Source organism: Erinaceus europaeus, chromosome 3 (assembly GCF_950295315.1).
Source record: "Erinaceus europaeus chromosome 3, mEriEur2.1, whole genome shotgun sequence".
In the NCBI taxonomy this organism is placed as follows: Eukaryota; Metazoa; Chordata; class Mammalia; order Eulipotyphla; family Erinaceidae; genus Erinaceus; species Erinaceus europaeus.
The window spans coordinates 33192547-33215036 of record NC_080164.1 but is presented as its reverse complement, the minus strand read 5'-3'; the positions used below and the strand labels follow the sequence as shown (position 1 = coordinate 33215036).

The 22490-nt window shown below is 37.8% G+C and overlaps 1 protein-coding gene across 8 annotated transcripts in view; it reads right to left on the bottom strand.

Moving 5' to 3' along the window:
- The window catches only part of MBOAT2 (membrane bound O-acyltransferase domain containing 2), a 166486-nt gene that overhangs the window by 95690 nt on the left and 48306 nt on the right, over nt 1–22490 (bottom strand). For 5 of the 8 annotated variants that reach the window (XM_060187017.1, XM_060187015.1, XM_060187016.1 and 2 more), the window contains 2 exons: nt 19288–19433; nt 12916–12993 (listed from right to left, as the gene is read on the bottom strand). The exons of 1 other annotated variant lie outside the window; for it this stretch is intronic. In XM_060187017.1, coding sequence (XP_060043000.1) covers nt 12916–12947 — 32 coding nt within the window. In that variant the 5' untranslated portion in view covers nt 12948–12993; nt 19288–19433. Of the gene's footprint in view, nt 1–12915; nt 12994–17348; nt 17385–19287; nt 19434–22490 lie in introns of all 8 variants that reach the window. 2 more of the 8 variants (XM_060187020.1, XM_060187021.1) reach the window with 2 other exon arrangements.

Here is a 22490-nt window from a genome sequence, read left to right as displayed (position 1 = left end):
GAAATTCCCAAGGAATCCAGCAAGAAGATTTTGAAAATCATCAGGCAATACAGTAAGGTGTCAGGCTACAAAATTAACATTCAAAAGTCAGTGGCATTCCTCTATGCAAACACTAAGTTAGAAGAAGTTGAAATCCAGAAATCAATTCCTTTTACTATAGCAATAAAAACAATCAAATATCTAGGAATAAACCTAACCAAAGAAGTGAAAGACTCACCCAGGAAAATATTTCCAACACCTCCTAGTATATTAAAATTTACTTTATCATAAGTCTATTTAATATCAAGTATCTGTACTAGTCCAACTGTTTTATTTTACTGAACACAAAGAAAGGTTGGCATTTAGTCAGGTGTTCTGCTCAATGTAAAGAAAAGGTTGCAATTTAGTCAGGTGTTCCTGCTCTACCACTAGCCACATGCTCCCTCAAGCCTTCAGGACACCATGTTTTTTCTAACAATGACAGTAGTTGGTGGACTACTGCCAAACATCACCAGGGAAACAGTGCACATCACTCTTATTCACTACTGGATTCCTACATTAGCATAACAAACACTTGTTGCATAACAGACTAGGTCATGTCCCAAGTCAATGGTGCATTTGTGAGGGCAATCACCACTCAACTATCTTTAAGTACCTGCAAAACTGCAGCACATAATAAATGTTTCTTAAAACTGATTGGTAGCTGAGTCATACGAAGGATAAGTTTATATCCCTTACAAAATAATTCCACATGTAGTTTGGAAACCATGTTTGATAGATACAATTTTACCATATATATCAATGTCTTTTACATCTTTGTTTTATTCAAAGTTACTTGCTATACTTATCAGAAGAGATCTATACACACCTATATTCATGGCAGCACAATCTAGAAGAGGTAAAATTTGGAAACAATTCAAGTGTTCAACAACAGATGAGTAGTTGTGGAAGTTGTGGTAAACATGCACAATGGAATACTACTAAGTGATAAAAAGTGAAAATTTCTCTTCTGCTATCAAAAAAAAAAAAGATGGAATAGGAGGAAATCATGTTAAGTGAAATAATCCAGAAAAAGTACTGGGTGACCTTTTTCATAGGTAGGACCTAAGAAATAAAGTAAGGGGAAAAACAGGATAAAACTTTAATGGTCTGGGCTCTATTGCTACAGATCCAGGTGCTCAAAAGGAGGGAAAATGGTGGATTTCATGGGGAGAAGGAGCCTTGTGGTTCCAGTCCTATAAGGTGGAGAAGGAGAAAACTTTGGTGAAAGGTGATGTGTACTAACACCTATTTGGGAAAGATGCAGAATTACACCTGTAACAACCACCACCCTGGAAATCAGTATGTCCTAAGTAAATTAACTTTAAAAGAATATTTGCCAAATTACAAAGAAAATACTTCAACTTAATTTATATGGGTTAATAATCTGCCATCTTTCCCATTTTAAGCATTCCTATTCTCTGTTGCTTATATGAAAATAATGGCAGTTCCTTTGTGCTGTGTTCCAAAACTCTGAAACTGTTTTTTTGGAATGAAAAACAAGTTTTCCCATGAAAAGCTAAAAAATCAAAATGGCATGAAGGGTGCTTAGGTTCCCACGCCCATTCACAAAAGCTTACTTAGCACATCAGAATACCACAGAGTTCAGCCATGCTTTCTCCAAGGAAAATACTTCCCAATTTCCACTTGTATTACACCTGCAATATGTGCCTCTCTTCTCCTTCTCTTTCTTTACTTGACATGGAATAAGCTCCAGCTACATATCAATTCCCTACTTCGAAGTCCCACTCTTTAATCTTCATATTCCATTCTCCCTGGGAACATAGACCCATGTTAAAACCCAGCAGATGTCCTAGGCCTGAGCATTACAACCAGCATTTGTAAGCTACACACAAGAGTTACAAACTGGCCGTTCACAAAATTACTATGAGGAACCCCTGAGAGAATCCAGGGAATATAAAAGGGCCAGAGGCTGCCACCAAGAAGCAGGTGCTCTAGGAGACTATTAGGAAAAGAAAAAAAAAAAAAAGACTACTTGAACAGAGGTGCTATCATACAAAAGTCCTATTATTCACTCATCTACCTATCTATCTATTTGTTCAGCAAACACGTATAGAGAACATTATTATCTCCTAGAAAACAAAAGACAAGAATCATTATGATTGTGGTCATAAGATGCATTATCTATCAGGGTAAAACATTCAAATAGCTGACACATTTGCAATTAGGAATGTAATCCCTTGAGAATGTATAATGAAATATCTTGTCCTAGATTAATGCATATAGGCAAGACTCTTGGAACTTAATGTTAAAGAAAGAGAAATCTGAATGACAAATAGGACAGAGGAAATGGGAGAAGGAAAGGAACACACCCATAAGAGGAAACAGATTGAACAAAGTCTGTGGAAGAAAGAGATGTTAACATTTTCCAGGACAGGAAAATATTCAAGGCGAAAATGTTCTTGGAGCAATAAGGCATTAAGAATTAGTTGGGAATGAAGGAAAACAGGCCGCATCCTGAATTTATTCTTTCAGAAAATATTTATTGAAAACATTCCATGTGTCAACACTTTACTAAGCCCTTAAGACAGCTTAGTATACAAGTCAGATAGGCCCATGGTCCACTGACACAGGTGTCTCTAGGTATAGAGACAGACAGAAAAGTAAGTTGCTCATCCCAAACAATAACATTTACATTAAACATTAAGCTGAATTTCTATGTGAAGTAAATTAACAGACACAATTAACTTTATTACTGCAGTCCTTTCAAATCTTGCACTACAGCTCACATCAACATATAATAGGATTTTGTATCTGGGTCTCCTTTTAAATCATACATACTAGAGAAATACTAGATAGAAGATATAGTTTTTCCTATACCCTTCAGTATATGAAACGTGATTAAATGCTTTGTTTCTCATCTCACTCCAATAAAGAGAGAGATCCTATGACCTCTTCACATATTACTGAAGATGGAACAATATCCCATGCATGCATGCATGCAGTCTCCCCCTATAATAAGGCAATGGACTAAGCTTGCAGTGTTCCCACACCCAGCTTTAATGCCTAACTTTCTCTGCCAGTACTGTTCACCCTGCCAGTAAAGTCCTTTAAGATTATCTCTTCAGCTAGTGAAAGCTGTGAATCAAATCCATTCACCATGTCCACCAAGAGCAATCCTGCATTGCTTGTCTGCAACTCCTTTTATAAACTCTCCTCCACATGATGCTAAAACGCAAGTCCACATGCCTCCCACCAAAATGAATTGCTGGAGGGGATAAGCTGCAGGTGTAAAGTCAGCACATATCAGAAAGGTGCTAAGTCAGTATAATAAAATGAATGCATGAATGAACCAACAAGCAACCTCATTTCGGAAATCATAACTCCTACTTACAACCGTGCAAGCCTGAAGTGATCTTTCCATTAAACTGAAACCAGTATTTGTGTGCACCTAAGGGAATCAGCTCTTCAGCTCTTCTTCACTTAAGTCCCTTGTCCTCTCACCCACAGTTTCTGCCTGAGGAATGTGTTCCACAGCTGAACCCACTGGAGCTAAAGTCCTGCTGAGACTGATCCTGGTAAATCCTGCTGTTTACTGCTCCCCACCCTGGAGTCAAATGTCCTGTGAGCTGAACAACCCAACATGGAAGCCAAAAGAAACTACAGGTCACAGTGATATGAGACGTCTCATGTCCCAAAGGTATACGGAGGCAGATGGAGAGAAAAAAATGTGTCCAGAATTGCGAGACTGGGACTGGGACAAACTTCATGACTTTTGCTGAAGCAAGCAAACTCCAGGTCTCTAGGTTGCAGCTATAAAGAAAGATTGTGCCAAAAATAGTATCCTACCCTCTTCACTGCACAGGTCCCAGCAAACAGGCCTCCAGCAGCAGCTTTCCAGAGCTCATGATCCCTAGAGGGACAGGGAGGTCATCTAAAGTAGGAAAAGATAAAATTTCCCCTCAAGCAATCTTATAATACACACACACCCACCAAGATATCAAAACTGAGAGAGATATTCACTCATACTTCCTTAAGGATAAGTGAGAGTTTGCTCAGTCAGCTGATGGGTCTAATTCTTTTCACAGGAACAACATTCCATTTCACAGAGATAAAGGACAAATTGTCTGTGATATATAGTGTGAAGAATTATAATCAAAAGAAATTAAGTTACCTAACACACTTCACTTGTCATGGAAGAATAAAATATAAGCCTCGAAGTAGAAGAGATGTAGGCACAAACTACTTTGTAGCCATGTGATCTAACAATTACACAATGACTCAGTTCCAGTTTGTTTACTTATATATCCACTGAAGGGACAACTCTCCCTGTCACTTGGGATGCTGCCACTGGATTATTGGAGGTAACCATCAGAAAAGAATTTGGACAGTATCCGGTGCTATTTCTACAGCATTCAAACCAAAGTATTCACTAAACATCTATGTAAATAACTGTAATCACAAATGCTCACTGGGACTGCCTTTCCTTGGGTAAAAAAATGTTCTTCTACGTATTTCAGCTAGGGGCAGTAATTTCATCTTAGCACTTCCAGAAACAACATATATGTTCCTTTTGATATTTAAAGATAGATAATATGCCCCTCCCATCAAAATCTAATTTCCCTTTTCAAAGGACACCCCACTTTTTGAATATTTCTTTTGTCCTCTTATTACAATAGCTAAATTCAGAAAAATGTGGGTGCATATGAGTATGTATAAATTTCCCTAAAGGAGAAAATACATAAAAAAATTAAACCAACTTTTTAAATGTTCTTATATTTTATGTTAACATTGATTTCTCCTGTACTTCCTCTTTATAATACTTTTTACTTTTAAGAGTTCCATTGAAGCAAATTTTGCATACCATGACACTCAGCAAACTTAAGAGTACAATTTAATGAGTTTTAGTGATTCTATGCAGTCAATTTTGTAATCGACAGCACAATCCAGTTTTAGAGTTCTTTACCACCCCAAAGTTCCTGTATTTTCATTTACAAGCAATCTTTATACACAACCCCAGATCCTGACAAACACTGATTTATTTACTTATTGATTTATTTTTGCCACTACAGTTTTGTATCTTATAGAAATATCACACAATGAGAGTCACAGAAATTGTCATCTTTTGTGTCTGGCTTCTTTCATGTTGTTGTATTTATTTATTTTGAGATTTACCCACATTGTGTCATGATCCTTTTCGTTGTTCAGCAGTATTCCGGTATGTGGCTTTGCCCAGTTTTGTTGATATATCCACCAGCTGATGGACATCTGTACTGTTTCTAATTTAAACTGTTATGAATAATGTTGATAGAAGAATTCACAGACAAGTGTCTGCACAGACAGATTTTAGATACTCCCATTCCTTTCCTTTTTCCTTCCTCTCCCCTCCCCCATCCTATTATTTTTCTTGTGCTAGGGCTTATGTACATGGAATTCTACCACTCCTGGTCCATTGTTTTTGTTTTTTTTTTCTTTTTCTTTTCCCCCCATTATTCTTATTTTAGATAGAGAAAAACAGATCAAAAGGGACAGAGAGGGAGGGATACCACAGAAATGCTCCTTGTGGTCCTGGGGCTCCTCAGACCAGGGCTACACCCAAGGCAAAAACATCCACCATGCTGGGTGAACTACCTCCCAACCCCAATATTTTCATTCCTATTAAGAGTAAAATTACAAGGCTACATTCTATTAAATGTAAGCTCATTTAAAAAAAAAACTTTCTGGGGGTTGGGCGGTGGCGCAGTGGGTTAAGCGCACGTGGCGCAAAGCGCAGGGACCGGCGGGCGTAAGGATCCCGGTTCGAGCCCCAGGCTCCCCACGTGCAGGGGAGTCGCTTCACGGGTGGTGAAGCAGGTCTGCAGGTGTCTATCTTTCTCTCCCCCTCTCTCTGTCTTCCCCTCCTCTCTCCATTTCTCTCTGTCCTATGCAACAACAAAACAACGTCAACAATGGCAATAATAACCCCAAAGAGGCTGCAACAACTAGGGCAACAAAAAGGGGGAAAAATGGCCTCCAGGAGCGGTGGATTCATGGTGCAGGCACCGAGCCCAGCAATAACCCTGGAGGAAAAAAAAAAAAACTTTCTAATGATTCCCCTAAGTGGCTCATTAGCGATGGGTGAGGGTTCCAAATTCTTCACATCTTCACCAACACTTAGTATTGCCACTCTCTGTGAGTAGAAAGTAGTGTCTCTGTGGTTTTTAGTCACTCACTGTGGTTTGTAATTTGCATTTCCCCGATGATTAATGATGCTGAGTACCTTCATATGCTTGTTTTGCATGTAAATATCCTCTTAATGATGTCTATTCAAATCTTTCACATTTTGCTTAACTGAATTGTTTCCTTATGGAATTTCTACAGTTCTTTAAATATCCTGGATAAATTCTTACTGAATATAGTTTTTCTGTTTCACCTTTTAAAATAGTGATTTGACAGTTATATACAAGATTATAACATAGTAGAAGAATAATTCCACACTATTCCCACCACCAAAGTTCATTGCCCTCCTACCCACCGGCAACAATTATTTTTTTCAAGTTCATGTGTTTCAATTCTGTAGATTCTATATATGAGTGAAACCATCTGGTGGTGGTTCTTCACTTCCCTACTTACAGCATAATCACTGTCAGTTCCATCTGTTTTGTCACAAAGGACAAAATATCATCTTTTAAAATTGCTGAGTAGTACTCATTGGTAGCTTAATATATAAATATTACTAAATACACTTTTTGTTTTTTATCTGCCACCTAAGGTTTTAACTTTTTCTCTTAAAAGTGTCAAAGTTTTTATAGAAATTACAGGTAAAATTATACTATTAATTCATTTATTATATTTTATTCTAATAGAGACAGACAAATATTGGAGAAAATGAGCTAGAGAGGGAGAAAGAGAGACATCTGCAGCACTGCTTCACCACTTGTGAAGTTTCCCCTCTGCAGGTGGAGATCACAGGAGGCTTGAACCTTGTTCTTGTGCATAAATTAAGTGTATATGACAATAAAGGGAGTGACCAAAAAACAGAATTTATATATGTCCGAGTTTCAATTTATACATAAATGTTATACATAGTACAGCAAGTTACTATGAACATTTTATAAATTACATAAAGTTAAAAGATTTAAAAATTAAGAACCAAGGGGAGTTCAAAGTTTTTATTTTAAAGTTTTAAACCCTAGCAGTTCAAAAATATACATCTGAAATACACCATGTAAAACTAGATTGGAAGAAATAAGTATAAGCATATTGTACACAACCATTAACTTTGGACAACACATAGAATGCTCTAAATTCTATCAAGTGTACATAAGAAAAATACTTAAAGTTTGACTCATTAAACACTTAAAATTAATGTAAAAGCCTAGGTGGGAAAACTTACAATTAAGGGAAAAAAAGGAAAAATAAAAACTAAGGAAGTTACAACAACAATAAAACAACTAGGGCAACGAAAGGGAATAAATAAATAAATAAGAACCTTGTAATATTAAATTTAAAAACTAAGGAAGTTAAACAGAAAAAAATTAGAAATATAACTGTTACTGAAGGGAACTAAAAGGAACTAAATATATATACTTTTAAAATTAATTGCCTACCCTTCTCATCAGTAGTGTGAACTTCCCAAACTCAAATGCTGTCCTGAGTTTCTGCAACATATATGCAAGTAACTCTTCCTGACCATCTAACTGAGAGTATCATAACTAACTTTGTACAACTATGTTCCAAGCTTCATCAGTCAATGGAATTTATCTAAACTGTCCCTTATATAAACTGTCTTAGAAATATTCCCTTTCTAAACTGTTCCTTTATTTAAACTGTCCAACATGGCAACTACTAGCCACTGTGGATACCAGTACCTGGAAGGTAATGACAACAATTTATTCTAAATTAAGCTGATATAGCCAGATGTGGCTAATAGCATGCAGATATACAATTAACTCAGGAGCTACTGTTGCCCGTCAGAAAAAGAAACATGATGTTTAAAATACACAATTCTTTTTATTTACTTGATTTTTCTTTTCTTTGTTTTTTTTTTATAGAGGCTAAGAGACAGAGACAGGCAGAGACAGAAAGAATGACAGGCACCTGGTCCACTGCTCATGAAACTTCCCCCCTGCAGGTGGTGACTGGGGACATGAATCTGGCCCTTGCACATGGTAGCACATGCTCTACACCAGATGAACCATCACTCAGCTTCTATACAAGGAAATAGAAAAAGATATAAAGAAGTGAAAAGATAGCCCATGTTCATAGATTGGAAGAATTAACATCATCAAAATGAATATTCTACCCAAAGCCATATACAAATTTAATGCATATCAAGGTTCCATCATTTTTTTTTCCATGAGAATAAAACAAAAGCTACAAACGTTTATTTGAAACCAGAGTAAGACCTAGAACTGCCATAGCAATCTTGAGGAAAAAGAACAGAACTGGAGGAACCATGCTCCCAGATTTCAAACTATACTATTATAATTGATAATAATTTCATTATTATCAAAACTGCCTAGTACTGGAACAAAAATAGACACAATGACCTGTGGAATAGAACTGAGAGGCCAACAGATGACTTCACAGAGGTGTGATGGAATCTCACCTCTGCAGAGCTCTACCTTACTAAAGAAAGACAGAAACAGGCTGGGGGTATAGATTGATCTACCAATGCCCATGCCCATGTCCAGTGGAGGAGCAATTACAGAAGCCAGAACTCCCATTTTCTTCACCCCCAAAAGAATGCTGGTCCATATGCCCAAAGAGGGAGCAAACTTAAGGGAATATGACTAGAGGGCTTTGAACTCCAATTTCATCAAAATCCTAAGTTCTGAGAGTGAAGAGGAGAAAAGGAAGGACATTCATAAGTGGCAATAGGTGTATAGGTGTGACTTGGAGGAGAAGGAAAAGCGGGACCATAGAAGAAATGGGAAAGTATATATAAATATAGATACAGAAATAACAGTCAATCTATATCTGTGATAACTACTGTAGTTTCCAATGGTGGAAATGGGGACATAGAAATCTGGTGGTGGAAATGGTGTGGAATTATACCCCTGTTGTCTCACAATGCTGTAAATCAACATTAAATTACTAATGAAATTTAAAAAATATTGAGAACTCAGAAGTCGGTCCCTATACCTATGGACATCTAATGTTTGACAAGGGGGCCCAAATGATTAAATGGAGAGTCTCTTCAACAAATGGTGGTGGGGAAACTGAGTTGAAACATGCAGAAGAATGAAACTGAACCACTATATTTCATCGCACACAAAAGTAAAATCCAAATGGATTAAGGACCTGGATGTGAGGCCAGAAACTATTAAATACTTAGAAGAAAATACTGGTAGAACTTTTTTTCATCTAAGTTTTTAGGCATCTTCAATGACTCAAGTCCAATGCAGGGAAGATAAAAACAAAAATAAACCAACAGGACAGCATCAAACTAAAAAGCTTCTGCACAGCAAAAGAAACCACCACCCAAATAAAGAGACTCCTTAAGGAATGGGAGATCTTTACATGCCATATATCAGACAAGAGGCCAATGACCAGAAAATATAAAGAGCTCACCAAACTCAGAAAAAATACAAAACAACCAAAAACCAAAAACCCATCCATTAGTGGGGAGAGGATATGAATAGAATATTCACCAAACAAGAGACCCAAAGGGCAAAAGACATATATAAAAAAAGGCTCCAAGTCACTGATTGTTAGAGAAATGCAAATAAAGACAGCCATGGAATATCACTTCACTCCTGTGAGCATACCATATATCAGAAAAGACAGTAACAACAAAAGCTAGAGAGCTTGCAGGGGTAAAGGAACTCTCCTGTACTGCTGGTGGGAATATAAATTGGGCCAACCCCTTTGGAGAGCAGTCTAGAGAACTCTGACAAGGCTAGAAATGGACCTACCCTATAACCCTGTAATTCCTCTCCTGGGGATACATCCTAAGGAATCAAACACACTCATCCAAAAAGATCTGTGTTTACCTATGTTCATAGCAGCACAATTTGTAATAGTCCAAACTTGGAAGCAACCTAGGTGTTCAACACGGGGATTCCTGTTTGGTGAATAAAGGATGGTGTTTTTTGTGTTTTTTTTTTTTTTCTGAGTTTGGTGAGCTCTTTATATATTTTGGTTATTAGCCTCTTGTCTGATGTATGGCATGTAAATATCCCCCATTCTTTAAAGAGATCTTATCCATAGCTAGATAAGTGGCTGAGAACGTTATGATATATACATATGTATATATATATATATATATATATATGTATATATATATATATCGGCTATTAGGAATGATGAATTCACCGTCTTTACCTCATCTTGGATGGTACTTGAAGAATGTTAAGTGACATAAGCCAGAAAGAGAAGGATGAATGTGGGATGATCTCACTCATGGACAGAAATTGAGAAATAAGAACAGAAAGGGGAAACACAGTAGAAATTGGATTGGGTTTGGTGTATTGCACCAAAATAAAGGACTCTGGGGGTGGTGGTGGTTTCAGGTCCTAGTACATAATGGTGAAGGGGGACCTAGGATAAAGGTGAGAGTGCTTAACAGAAAACTTACAAATTTACACATGTACTAACAATTGTATTTACTATAATCCACTAATTCCCTCAATCAAAAACATCTTGAAAATAAGATATTGAATATTTCACTGTGAATCTGTCATTTGCACAAGATTTCATAAGTAGAGTGATAATGATACAAAAATTGCTATACCTATAATATCATTTAAGTAATTTACTTCTCTTACAAAAACTGAAATAAAAGCATTAGAATTTGTGTTAGTTTATAGATGAATAATAAGGCTCTAGTGCAGATGTGTCAATGGGGACTGAAACAGAACACAGCACATCAAAACATGAACAGTGCAGATGCCATCACAGATACTATGGAAACTACCAGAGTATTTGCTAGCAGGAGCTGCTAGTCACTCTCTGCTAAAGATTCAATCAAGTAGGTTTTATATACCTCTACTCCCAAATTTATATCTCTGGAACATATCTTTACCCAGGTCTTCTGTATCTCACAAATACATTAAAGATATGTTCATGGACCAAGCAGATAGTTTAGCAGCAGCATGCAAGACTTTCATAGGAAAGATCCTAGGTTCAATCCCCCAATACCACCAATTGCCAAAGTTGAGTAGAGTTCCAGACAAAGTCAACAAAAATCAATCATCAATAAATATTCACTACTTGTTTACTATATGCCAAGTACATTTTAGGAGTTGAACATACAAATACTGGGAATGCTCAGTCCCTAAACATTCTCCCCACTACCAGAGTTCCCCTAGTTTAGAAAATGGTTCTTCAGGTGGTCCGGGAGGTGGTGCAGTGGCTAAGGTACTAGACTCTCAAGCATGAGGTCCCGAGTTCAATCCCGGGCAGCAAATGTACTAGAGTGATGTCTGGTTCTTTCTCTCTTTCCTACCTTTCTCATTAATAAATAAATAAAATCTTAAAAAAAAAAAAAAGAAAAGAAAAGAAAATGGTTCTTCAGGGCCAGACAGTGCCGCCCTGGGTTGAGTGCACATAGTGTGAAGTGCAAGTATCCTGGTTCAAGCCTCCAGCTCCCCAGCTGCAGGGATGTCACTTCACAAGCAGTAAAGCAGGTCTGCAGGTGTCTTTCTCTCCCCCTCTCTCAATTTCTCTCTGTTCTAGCCAAGAACAGCAAAAAGGGGGGGAAAAAAAAGTGGGGGGGGGGAGGGAATGGCTGCCAGGAGCAGTGGATTCATAGCATAGGCACCAAGCCACAGTGATAACCATGGAAGAGAAAGAAAGAAAGAAAGAAAGAAAGAAAGAAAGAAAGAAAGAAAGAAAGAAAGAAAGAAAGGAAGAAAGAAAGACAGAAAGGAAGAAAGAAAGACAGAAAGGAAGAAAGGAAGAAAGGAAGAAAGAAAAAGGTTACTCACTCCCTCACTGTTCCAGCATGGAAGCTGGAGTCATTCTTGACACCATTCTTCCTACTTACCTGTACTCTCATTAATCACTAACTCTTTTCAAATTTACTTTCCATTCTCTAATCTATTTGTCTCACTTCATTTCTCCAGCTGCCATCCCAGTGGTTCCTAACTGGAAGCATATATGTCCAGAAAGGACACCAGACATATATATAAACATTCATGATTGTCACATGGAGAGGAAGAAGAGGAGGTGCTACTGGCACCTAATAGACAGAGAGGCAATGGATGCTGCAGGACATCCTACCTTGTACAGGAAAGCCCCATATACAAAAGAAGAATTGTCAGACTTAACATCATAAACCAACGGTAAATGAGTAAAATTTTACTTAAACATACACACACACACACACACACACACACACACACACACACACCACAATTGGGGCAAGGCGACAGCACATTTAGTAAAACTTTATCTTGCATGAGGATACAAGTTTGAGTCCCTAGCCACCACATGGGAGCACCACACAAAGGGAACACTTTATCAGTGATAAAGTAGTGCTTGCTGGGTTATTTTCCTCCTCTTCCTCTACCCCCACCCCCTCTTGCTCTCACCATCTATCAGGAAAAATACACACACAAACACATACACACAACACATGTTGGGCCTAAAATTTCAATAATGCTAATGTTGAAATACCTTGCTTTAAGAAAATACAAGGGCCATACTCATTAGTGATTTATTTATCTACTTATTTTTACCAGAGCAATGTTTAGCTCTGGCTTATGGTGGTGCTGGGGATTGAACTGGGGACCTTTGGTGCTGCAGGCATGACAGGCTCTTTACATGACCATCTCCCCAGCCTAGTGAACTAATTTTTGTAATATATTATTTGTAGTTCTTCTTGAAAGCTACCTCAGCTTAGAATAATTTCAGTGCAGTCAAATTCTATTTTGATCTAATCCTATTGTAGAGAAATATATATATATATATATATATTTATATTTATGTATGAGTAAAATGAAAACTTACTTGTGCATGTTCTCCACTCCTATTATAATCATGATACAGTAGGAAATCCCACTCTGAACAAGAAAATGTAAGGCATACCTAAAAAAAGTAAAAGCACCATTAGAATGGTTGGATGAATACCAATTTGAGACAACGTAGGCTTAAAAAAAAAAGCTTATGTATAACATAAAACAGTCCTAGATAAAAGAGTAAGGAATCAAATTTCCAAAGTTTAATTCTGCAAATTCCACAGAGGAGTACCAAGCCACAAGCACCAGAAGAGCTAGAAAAATAAAATATATTGGGTTGTTGGAAAAGTCCTGTTGCATAGGAAAAATGCATCATGACTTTTCCGATAACCCATTAAAACCCCGTTTACAACATACTCAGAGCATCAGATTTTGTATCTTCTAGCTACATGAATGTACCAGGGGTGATTTAACTCAGGAGTGTAGATTTTATGTAACTCAACACAATCACAAAAAAGGAGTCATTAAAAAAAAAAGGAGTGATAAATTTAGTTTTCAGAATTTTTCCAACAGATCAATTATTTGCTTATCCAAAGTAATTTTTCTAATATCAGCTTTGTACCGTCTTTGTATCCTCAAATACTACTCACGAGACAATAGAAACTACTAAATATCAGAACCTACTTACAAAGCAGATATGCCCAAATCTGTTTAATCTGAAAACATGACTGCACAATTCAAGTAAGTTTCCTTATACAAATATGTTTCCCTTATACAAATATTCAAGAAAGTTTCCTTATACAAGTCTTATACAAACTCCTAATTTGAAGTAAATTATTCACAAAACATTCTGGCTGAGATGACACAGTATTTTCTAATATTCTAATGTGAAAATCCACCATTAAAAAGAACTAATTCACCCATTCATTCCACAAATTCAGTAAAGGCATGATTAGAATCTCTGTATTATCATTCCAAATTATCCACAAAATTTTGCATACATAAACATTCACCTTTTTGTCCCCTTTGAGAAAATGAATAATTTACAAATAAATTTCAATTTAGCTTATTATTAAAATTACTTATAACCTAATCATTTTGGAATAACAGGGAACTAGCAAGGTCAGAAAATTACTTAAATTTTTGAACAAAAGTTTCAATAGAAATAGGCTTCTTATAAAAGAAAACCTACAGAAGAAATGTATTTTACCCACTGTACACAGTATGTCAGCCTATCTGTTCTCCCTCTATTCCACACACACACACACACACACACACACACACACACACACACACACACACACACACACACACCAGAACCCTCTATAAACAGAGGACCATCAGAAAGCAGACAAACATCTCTGACTGTAAACTTAAAGAGGGAGAAGCTAAGCTAAAAACACACAATTAAGGCAAAAAATTTTCAATTTTACTATCTACCTCTCATTTATCACCAGCACTATTAATTTCTTAAAATATGCACTAACAGACCCAATGTGAAAATACTGATGACTTCTAAAGACTCTTCGGGGTTTACTAATTTAGAATAGATCTCATCAGACACTTGTCTAGGCTGGGCGTACGGGTCCACCTGCCAATGCTGCTTTTTCTATTAAACGAGAGCACTGATGTTTTTCTTCACAGCTACTCTTCTTGTCCCCTTTAGTGAAATCAACACAATACATACATACTAATGACTTGAATTTTTTTTAATGATTCAGAGATAAAAATATGAGAAGTGCTGACTAGGTCATCTAGCATCAACTATTAAGTATTATTAGTGAAGAAAAATCCAAGAAAAGTGGTCTCTTTAATAAAAGTATCAAAATCCAGGCAGTGGTGCTTCTGGTTGAGCACACACATCACCATGTGCCAGGACTAAGGTTTAAGCTTCTGGCCCTCATTTGCAGTGAGGAAGCTTCACAAATAGTGAAGCAGTGTTACGGGTACTTCTCTCTCACCTTCTCTATCTCCCCCTCCCCACTCAATTTCTCTCTACTTTAACAAAATAAATAAATTTAAAATTCTAGGCTAAGGATATAGTATAATGGCTATGCAAAAGACTTTCATGCCTGAGCTTCTGAAGTCCCAGGTTCACTTCCCAGTGCTATCAGCTGAGCAGTGATTTCAGGGATATATATATATAATAATTCTAAGGCTCATCACTTTAGAGATGGAAAAAGCAAGCCTTGGCTCAAAAACCAAGTTAGTGCCCTGATAATAAAACGCAAGTTGCTTCTTTCTGGGCAATTTCTTTCGTCTGATTTTTCAAGTGGTGGGTAGAGTGAAACCCTGGGGACTGTATATCATTATCTTTCATCTTTAGTTACTTTGAAAACAAAAAGATCCTTTATCCAAACTTCAGCTTGTTTTTAAATGTCACTTTTCATTTATTTTAAATTTCAAATGACATTAAGCGCAAATACAAATTTTATTTTTAGCGAAAACGATCCCAAGTTTATTAAAGGTTAAAAAAACACTTTAATTGTTTTAGCTTTATCAAATATCTGTTTTTTTAAAGGAACTGTGTAAGATGCTGGGAACAGAGTTGGGGATAGAGAAGAGGGATACAGTCTGAGGACACTCAGAGAACTTCCAGCCTGAGGGAGACACACAAAATCACTAAGATTACTTTAAGTGTTTACTGCATAGTGAACACTAAAAAAAGTGAGTGAATAGACATAAAGAGCCTGCTGCAACTTGAATGACCGTAATGACCAACAGTGACAGTGGCACTGGCACTGAGTGGCGTGTGCTTATAATGAGCTATTATGCTAAGCAACCTTTGAATCTAAAAAGACAAAGTTCTAGAATACATATCAAAAAGATGCTCTACTTCCCCAGCCATTCCAATTAGAAGAGTTGTCCTACAAGTGCTATAGAAGTACCGAAGTCCTCTCTTCCTAAGGAAAAAAAAAGTCTCCTTTAATTTAACTAAAGAAGAGACAACTCATCATTTTACAATCCTGATCCTCACATATAATTTGAAATACTTAGAACTCCTAGAGATTAAAGCTAGGTTCCTCCTGAGATGGTGACATACAGCATCCAAAGCTTTACAGTGGGAATCTAGCTCCTAGTAAAGGCTCCTAGTAAAAACAGACTTCCAGGAGTCGGGCGGTTTACAGAGGGTTAAGCGCATGTGGAGTGAAGTGCAAGGACTGGCATAAGGATCCAGGTTCGAGCCCTTGGCTCCCCACCTGTGGGGGGGGGGTGGGAGGGTGTCGCTTCACAGGTGGTGAAGCAGGTCTACAGGTGTCTATCTTTCTCTCCCTTCTCTGTCTTCCCCTCCTCTCTTGATTTCTTCTGTCCTATCCAACAATGACAGCAACAACAATACTAACAACAACAATAAACAAGGGCAACAAAAGGGAAAAATAAACAAATAAAAAATATTTTTAAAAAATAGACTTCCAAGCAAAGGGGTATACAGTCACTAGGGTAGTCTCCCACTCACAAAAACTCAGGAGGCACTACTTACATTTCAATCTTCAATTCAGTCTACATGAATAGACTATATAGGGGGGTCACTGCATTGACCACGTAACCAGATGAAGGAGATCATTACACTGGCCAATCTAAACTGCAAGTCTTTTTCAATCTCTCCTTTAAAATATTCTACTCAAACACATAGTGAATAGAGAACTATTTTATGGGTAAAATGTGTAGGGTGGGATATATTTGAAAATACTTCTGAAAAACAAGTTTGGGAAAGGGTAGAATAAGAATGGTAGAGTTGTTGAAGCTGAAAATGAGTATGTAAAGGTTCATTATATTATTTTCTATACTGTTGTACTTTAAAGGTTCTATAATAATGTTTACATACAAAACTTAAAATATCCCCATGGTATTTTATATAAGAACTCTAAATATGGATATCAGAGAAACAAGAAAATTTTGATGCTATAGATATGAATGTTATCAAAGAAATGTAAAAAAAAATCAGGGGGTAGATAACAAAATGGTTATGCAAAGAGACTCTCAGCTCTGCCTGAGGCTTCAAAGTCTTAGGTTCAATTCCCCATATCATCATAAGCCATTGCTGAGCAGTATTCTGGTAATAATAATAATAATAACATAATAATAATATAAATAAAAATAAGGAAATCACACTTAGATCTTATCTAAGGAATTATGTATTTAAATCTAAGGATTACACACATGACTACCACCAGCAGGTCCTGAAAGAGGTCTGTTCACAGGGCAATATGGCAAAGACTGAATAAAATATTCCTAACTGATTGATTCTACACAAGTTTCCAAGAAACATACAATTGCCAGAGGCGAGAATCAAAATAAGAGATACCAGTATATTCCAGCCCTCACAAGAATCAAGAAAATATCCTTAAAGAGAGACTTTCTCAAAATCCCACAGATTCTACAACCCAACCAATAGCTGGGGGGGAGGGTGTTTTGGTTCTTTCCACAGCTTCACTGTTCTAGGCTGACTTTTGAGTGTGAGACAGAGGCTAGGTGGGGGCTTACCTGGCAGAGTACAAATGTTACCATGCACAAGGGTACCTGCAAGGCGGGAAAGCTTCATGAACAGGGGAGCAGTGCTTCAGGTGTCTCCACTCTCTCTCTCTCTCTCTCTCTCTCTCTCTCTCCATCTTTTAACTCTATAGAAAATGATTGCTGGGAACAACAGAACTGTGCAGGCACCAGGCCCCAATAATAACTCTGGTGGCAAAATAAATAGTAAGAAAGGAAGGAAAGAGTGAGACAGGAAGGCAGAGAGGGAATGAAAGGAGCACAGCACCCAAACTTTATTTTATTTTATTTTTTTCCTCCAGGGTTATTGCTGGGCTTGGTGCCTGCACCATGAATCCACCGCTCCTGGAGGCCATTTTTCCCCTTTTGTTGCCCTTGTTGTTGTAGCCTCGTTGTGGTTATTATTATTACCATTGTTGATATTGTTCATTGTTGGATAGGACAGAGAGAAATGGAGAGAGGAGGAGAAGACAGAGAGGGGGAGAGAAAGATAGACACCTGCAGACCTGCTTCACCGCCTGTGAAGCAACTCCCCTGCAGGCGGGGAGCCGGGGGCTTGAACCGGGATCCTTACGCTGGTCCTTGCACTTTGCGCCACATGCGATTAACCCACTGCGCCACCGCCCGATCCCCCCAAACTTTCTTTAAGATGATGAGGATCAGACTTGAACCTGGGTTACACATGTGGCAAAGCAGTACATCATCCAAATAAGCTATCTTGCTGGCTCCCAGCAGAAACTATTTTTTTTTAAGGATCATAAATGAGAGCTTTCCATTGTATATTATCCGTTCCCACCAAATACAAACAAAAAAAAACTTTCTATCTATTCACTAATGGAAGACTCTTTTAACAACTGATAATAGAGTTCTAAGCTTTACAAGATTCTAAAAGCCTGTTGCACCAAAGGAAAATAAATAAATGAATAATTTAAATGATTTGCCTTAGCATAAAAGGTTTACAAAATAAGTAAACACTACTTATTAAAAAAGGAACCTAAATGGTTTGTTTTAGCATAAAAGATTTGCATAAGGTTAAGAACTAGTTATTGGGGGGCTGGGTGGTAACGCAGCAGGTTACGTGCACATGGAGCAAAAGTGCAAGACAGGCATAAAGGTCCTGGTTCAAGCCCCCAGCTCCCCACCTGCACGGGGGTCGCTTCACAGCAGTGAAGCAGGTCTGCAGGTGTCTTTCTCTCCCCCTCTCTGTCTTCCCCATCTCTCTTGATTTCTTTCTGTCCTATCCAACAACAAAGACAGCAGTAACAACAATAATAGTAACAACAACAGTGATAAACAACAAGGTCAAGAAAAGGGGAAAAAATAGCCTCCAGGAGCAGTGGATTCATAGTGTAGGCACTGAGCCTCAGCAATAACCCTGGAGGCAAAAAAAAAAAAAAAAAAAAGTACTACTCATTTAAAAAAAAAATGTCTTTTCTTTTTTTAAAAATATTTTGTTCATTTTATTTTAGTGGGGGAGATAACAGAGAGAAAGACACACAGAGAGAGACCAGAACACTGCTCAGCTCTGGCTAATGGTGATGTTGGGGATTGAACCTGAGACCTCAGAGACTCAGGCATGAAAGCCTTCTGCATAACCATTGTGCTTTCTCCTCATCAATATATATATGTGTGTGTGTATAAAAATATGTACATATGTATATAAAATGTGTATACAAAAATATACATGTATATATTAAATATGTCTTAAATATATCTAATATATATACATATCCTTTCCCATAAGTTATAAACAGTAAACTCAAACTAAAGAGATAGACTCTCCATTATTTTTCTATTAAAAATCTTTAAAATGTACTTACATACAAAACTTTCTAAGTAAACAAATGAACAAAACCCTACATACTGGATCTTTCTACCCACGTTTCACAAAGATTCAAAAAACCTTCATTTAAAAATGACAAAAATTACTTACCATCCAAAGCAAAAAAGTGCAAGATAAAGGCCCAAAAGTGTAGCAACAACATGTCTTATAAATGAACTAGTTTTGCTTGACCGCAGATAAGTCCGAAACCAAACGGCTGCTAGCAAGGCAAAGAGTTGGCACACTACAAAGTTGACCTGTTTAAAAAAAAAAAAAAAGATTAAAATTTCATATTAACAACACAGGCGTAAAGTTTTTCCTTTGATGTCACATTTAAATTCTCAGGACCAAAACATCAAGGTTATATAAAATTAAGGCCTTCCCAATTTACAAAAGATTAAATAAAAGCAGAACTCGGGCTTTTCCAAGATGATAGCCTCAAGTTCAAAGTTATGAGCCAAACAAAGCACAAAGGTGGCTGCAGAGAAAGGTGGCTCCATGGGGAGAAGGGTGAAGAAGGGCTCCTAGCAGAATCTAGACGATGTGAGGGTACAGATATAAAATGGCAGAGCACTGAGTACTCGCTCTATGCTTTAAAGGTAACTAACGTGTGCTCAATCAGGTGAGCCACCACCCGGGTCCCTATGCTTTAAAGGTCAGAGAGTCTCATATTAATAATTCAGGCAACCACATAATTACAGAAACAAGCTCTGAGGTTCTTCGAAACTCCATCTGGGTCAATATTCTCTAGGATCTGGTGGAATATATCCTTTTCCATGTGGAGTTCTAAAGCCACAGTGGGGAGTGGGGAGGAACTAAAAGCATCCATTACATTCATCTAACAGTGGGGACCAAAAGTTCCAGCTCTGGAGGGGTCTCCAAGGACTGGCTCAGGAGGTGAACAGATTACTAACAACACAGAAAGGAGACTTCAGAAAACATTTGTTCCAGGGCTGAGTCAGGTGAACAGATTAATAACAACAAAGGAAGGAGACTTCAGAAAACCTTTACTCCCAGATCCACCAATGTCAATTTTTAACTATACACTGCTCTTTAATTTGCTGTGATGAAAACCAAGGTGGTAATAGTGTTACTCTCTTCTGTCCCTTACTAATTATTTTGCCTTGGTAAAATGATAAAGTAAAAGGCTAAAGTAAGACTCTCAGGGCCAGGAGGCAGCACATCAGGTAGAATGCATACACTACCATGACCAAGGACCTGGGCTCAAGTCCCTGGTTCCCACCTGCAGAGGGGAAGATTCATGAGCAGTGAAGCAGTGCTACAGGTCTGTCTCTCTCCTTTTTTCCTTTTCTTCTTTCTCCCCCCCTTTTATTTATTTATTTTTGCCTCCAGGGTTATTGTTCGGGCTCAGTGCCAGAACTATGAATCCACTGTTCCTGGCAGACATTTTTTCTCCCTCCCACCCCCATTTGATTTGATAGGTCAGAGGAAAATTGAGAGGATGAGGAGATAGAGAGGGAGAGAGAAGATAAGACACCTGCAGACTGGCTTCACTGCTTGTGAAGGTGGGGAGTAGGGGCTCAAACCTGGTCCTCGTGCATAGTAATATGTTAGTTTAACTGGATATAGTATTGTCGGCCCCCTTTCTTCTCTATTTCTCTCTGTCTCTATGAAAGAGAAAGAAAGAAAGAAAGAGAGAGAGAGAGAGAGAGAGAGAGAGAGAGAGAGAAGGAAAGGAAGGAAGATGGATAATATTCTCTTATGGTAAAGACTAAAAAAATTTCATTTCTCTCTTATGAAGAATAGTCTCACAGAAGGTTAAGAAAAATGTACTTTAAAATTTACAATCAAAAAAACTATTTCACACTAGAAACTTGCAAAAAAAAAAAAAGGACACTACAACATAATCACTGTTTCAGGCACCCCAAAATATGAATAAATCACACTATCTATATGTAAATGCTGCCACAGGACCACCTCAAGAAAAAAAATGAGACACACAATTTTAAACTAGGGAGGCAGCTCAGTAATATAGTGTATATGCAAAGTACTGAGTTCACTTCCTAACACCACAGTAATGACAACAACAGAAAAGAGTACACAAAAGATGTACAACAACAAAAGAAAAGAATACACCCCACCAATGTGTCCTGGATCCCCACATCCCCAGACCCCTTCCCTACTAGGGAAAGATAGAAACAGGCTAGGATGTATGGATCAATCTGCCAACATCCATGTCCAGTGGGGAAGCAATTACAGAAGCCAGGCCTTCTACTTTCTGTACCACATAATGACCCTGGGCCCATACTCCCAGAGGGATAAAGAATAGGAAAGCTATCAGGGGAAAGGATGAAATACGGAGGTCTGGTGGTGGGAATTATGTGGAGTTGTACCCCTCTTATCCTATGGTCTTGTCAATATTTCCATTTTATAAATTAAAAAAAGATATAAAGAAAACAAAGAATACACAAAAGAATAAGAAGAGGTACGAAGAGGTGAGGGGCAGGCACTATAATTAGGCACAATAGCCCTAATTATACTTTATCTCTACAACTGTCTAAGGAATTTCAGTCTGTCTGTCTGTCTCTCTCCTCTTCCCTCCTTTCTTTCTTCCCCTCCACCACCTTAATTGTTTATTTATACAGTTTAAAACAAAGTGAGATGACTATTATAGAAGCATTCAAGGGCTAAGCAGGGTCGGGCCTGGTTAGTACTTGGATGGGAGAAGCATTCAAGGACTAACCTGTAATATACAATATTACAGCTCTATAAACATCCACTTCAACATTGGCCTCTTACAATAAAATAAGGTCTCACTGAAGCCACTGAATCAAAATATTTGGGGGTGGCTTCCAAAGACTATTATCTAACACACACATACACACACACACACACACACACACACACACACACACTCACATGCTCGTGCGCACACAACACACATACACACACACACACACACATGCATTCTGATATCCTTCATGGTACAAAAGCCACTATGTTGGAAAACAAGAGAGAGGCATTTTAAGCAAAACAACAGCAAATGTGATATGAAGGCAGCACTGAGCTATGGAAACAAGTGCTTAGTATAAGCTGGTGAAATAGGAGGTGTGAATGGGAGGTGAATTCAGATAGTGAGCGGCTCAGTATTCCATGCAAAGGCATTAATAGTTGAGCCCACATGTACTGAAAATCAGAGAATCATTTTTAAAAGAGAAAGTAATGTGATCTATTCTCTGCTTCTGTTACAAAAAAAGGAACAGAAGAGAGGGTGTGTGGAAACAGGTTAGGAGGCTGCTGCTTCATTCTTGTGAGAAAAGAGAGCCCTAAGTTGCAGAAAGCATAGAAAGGAG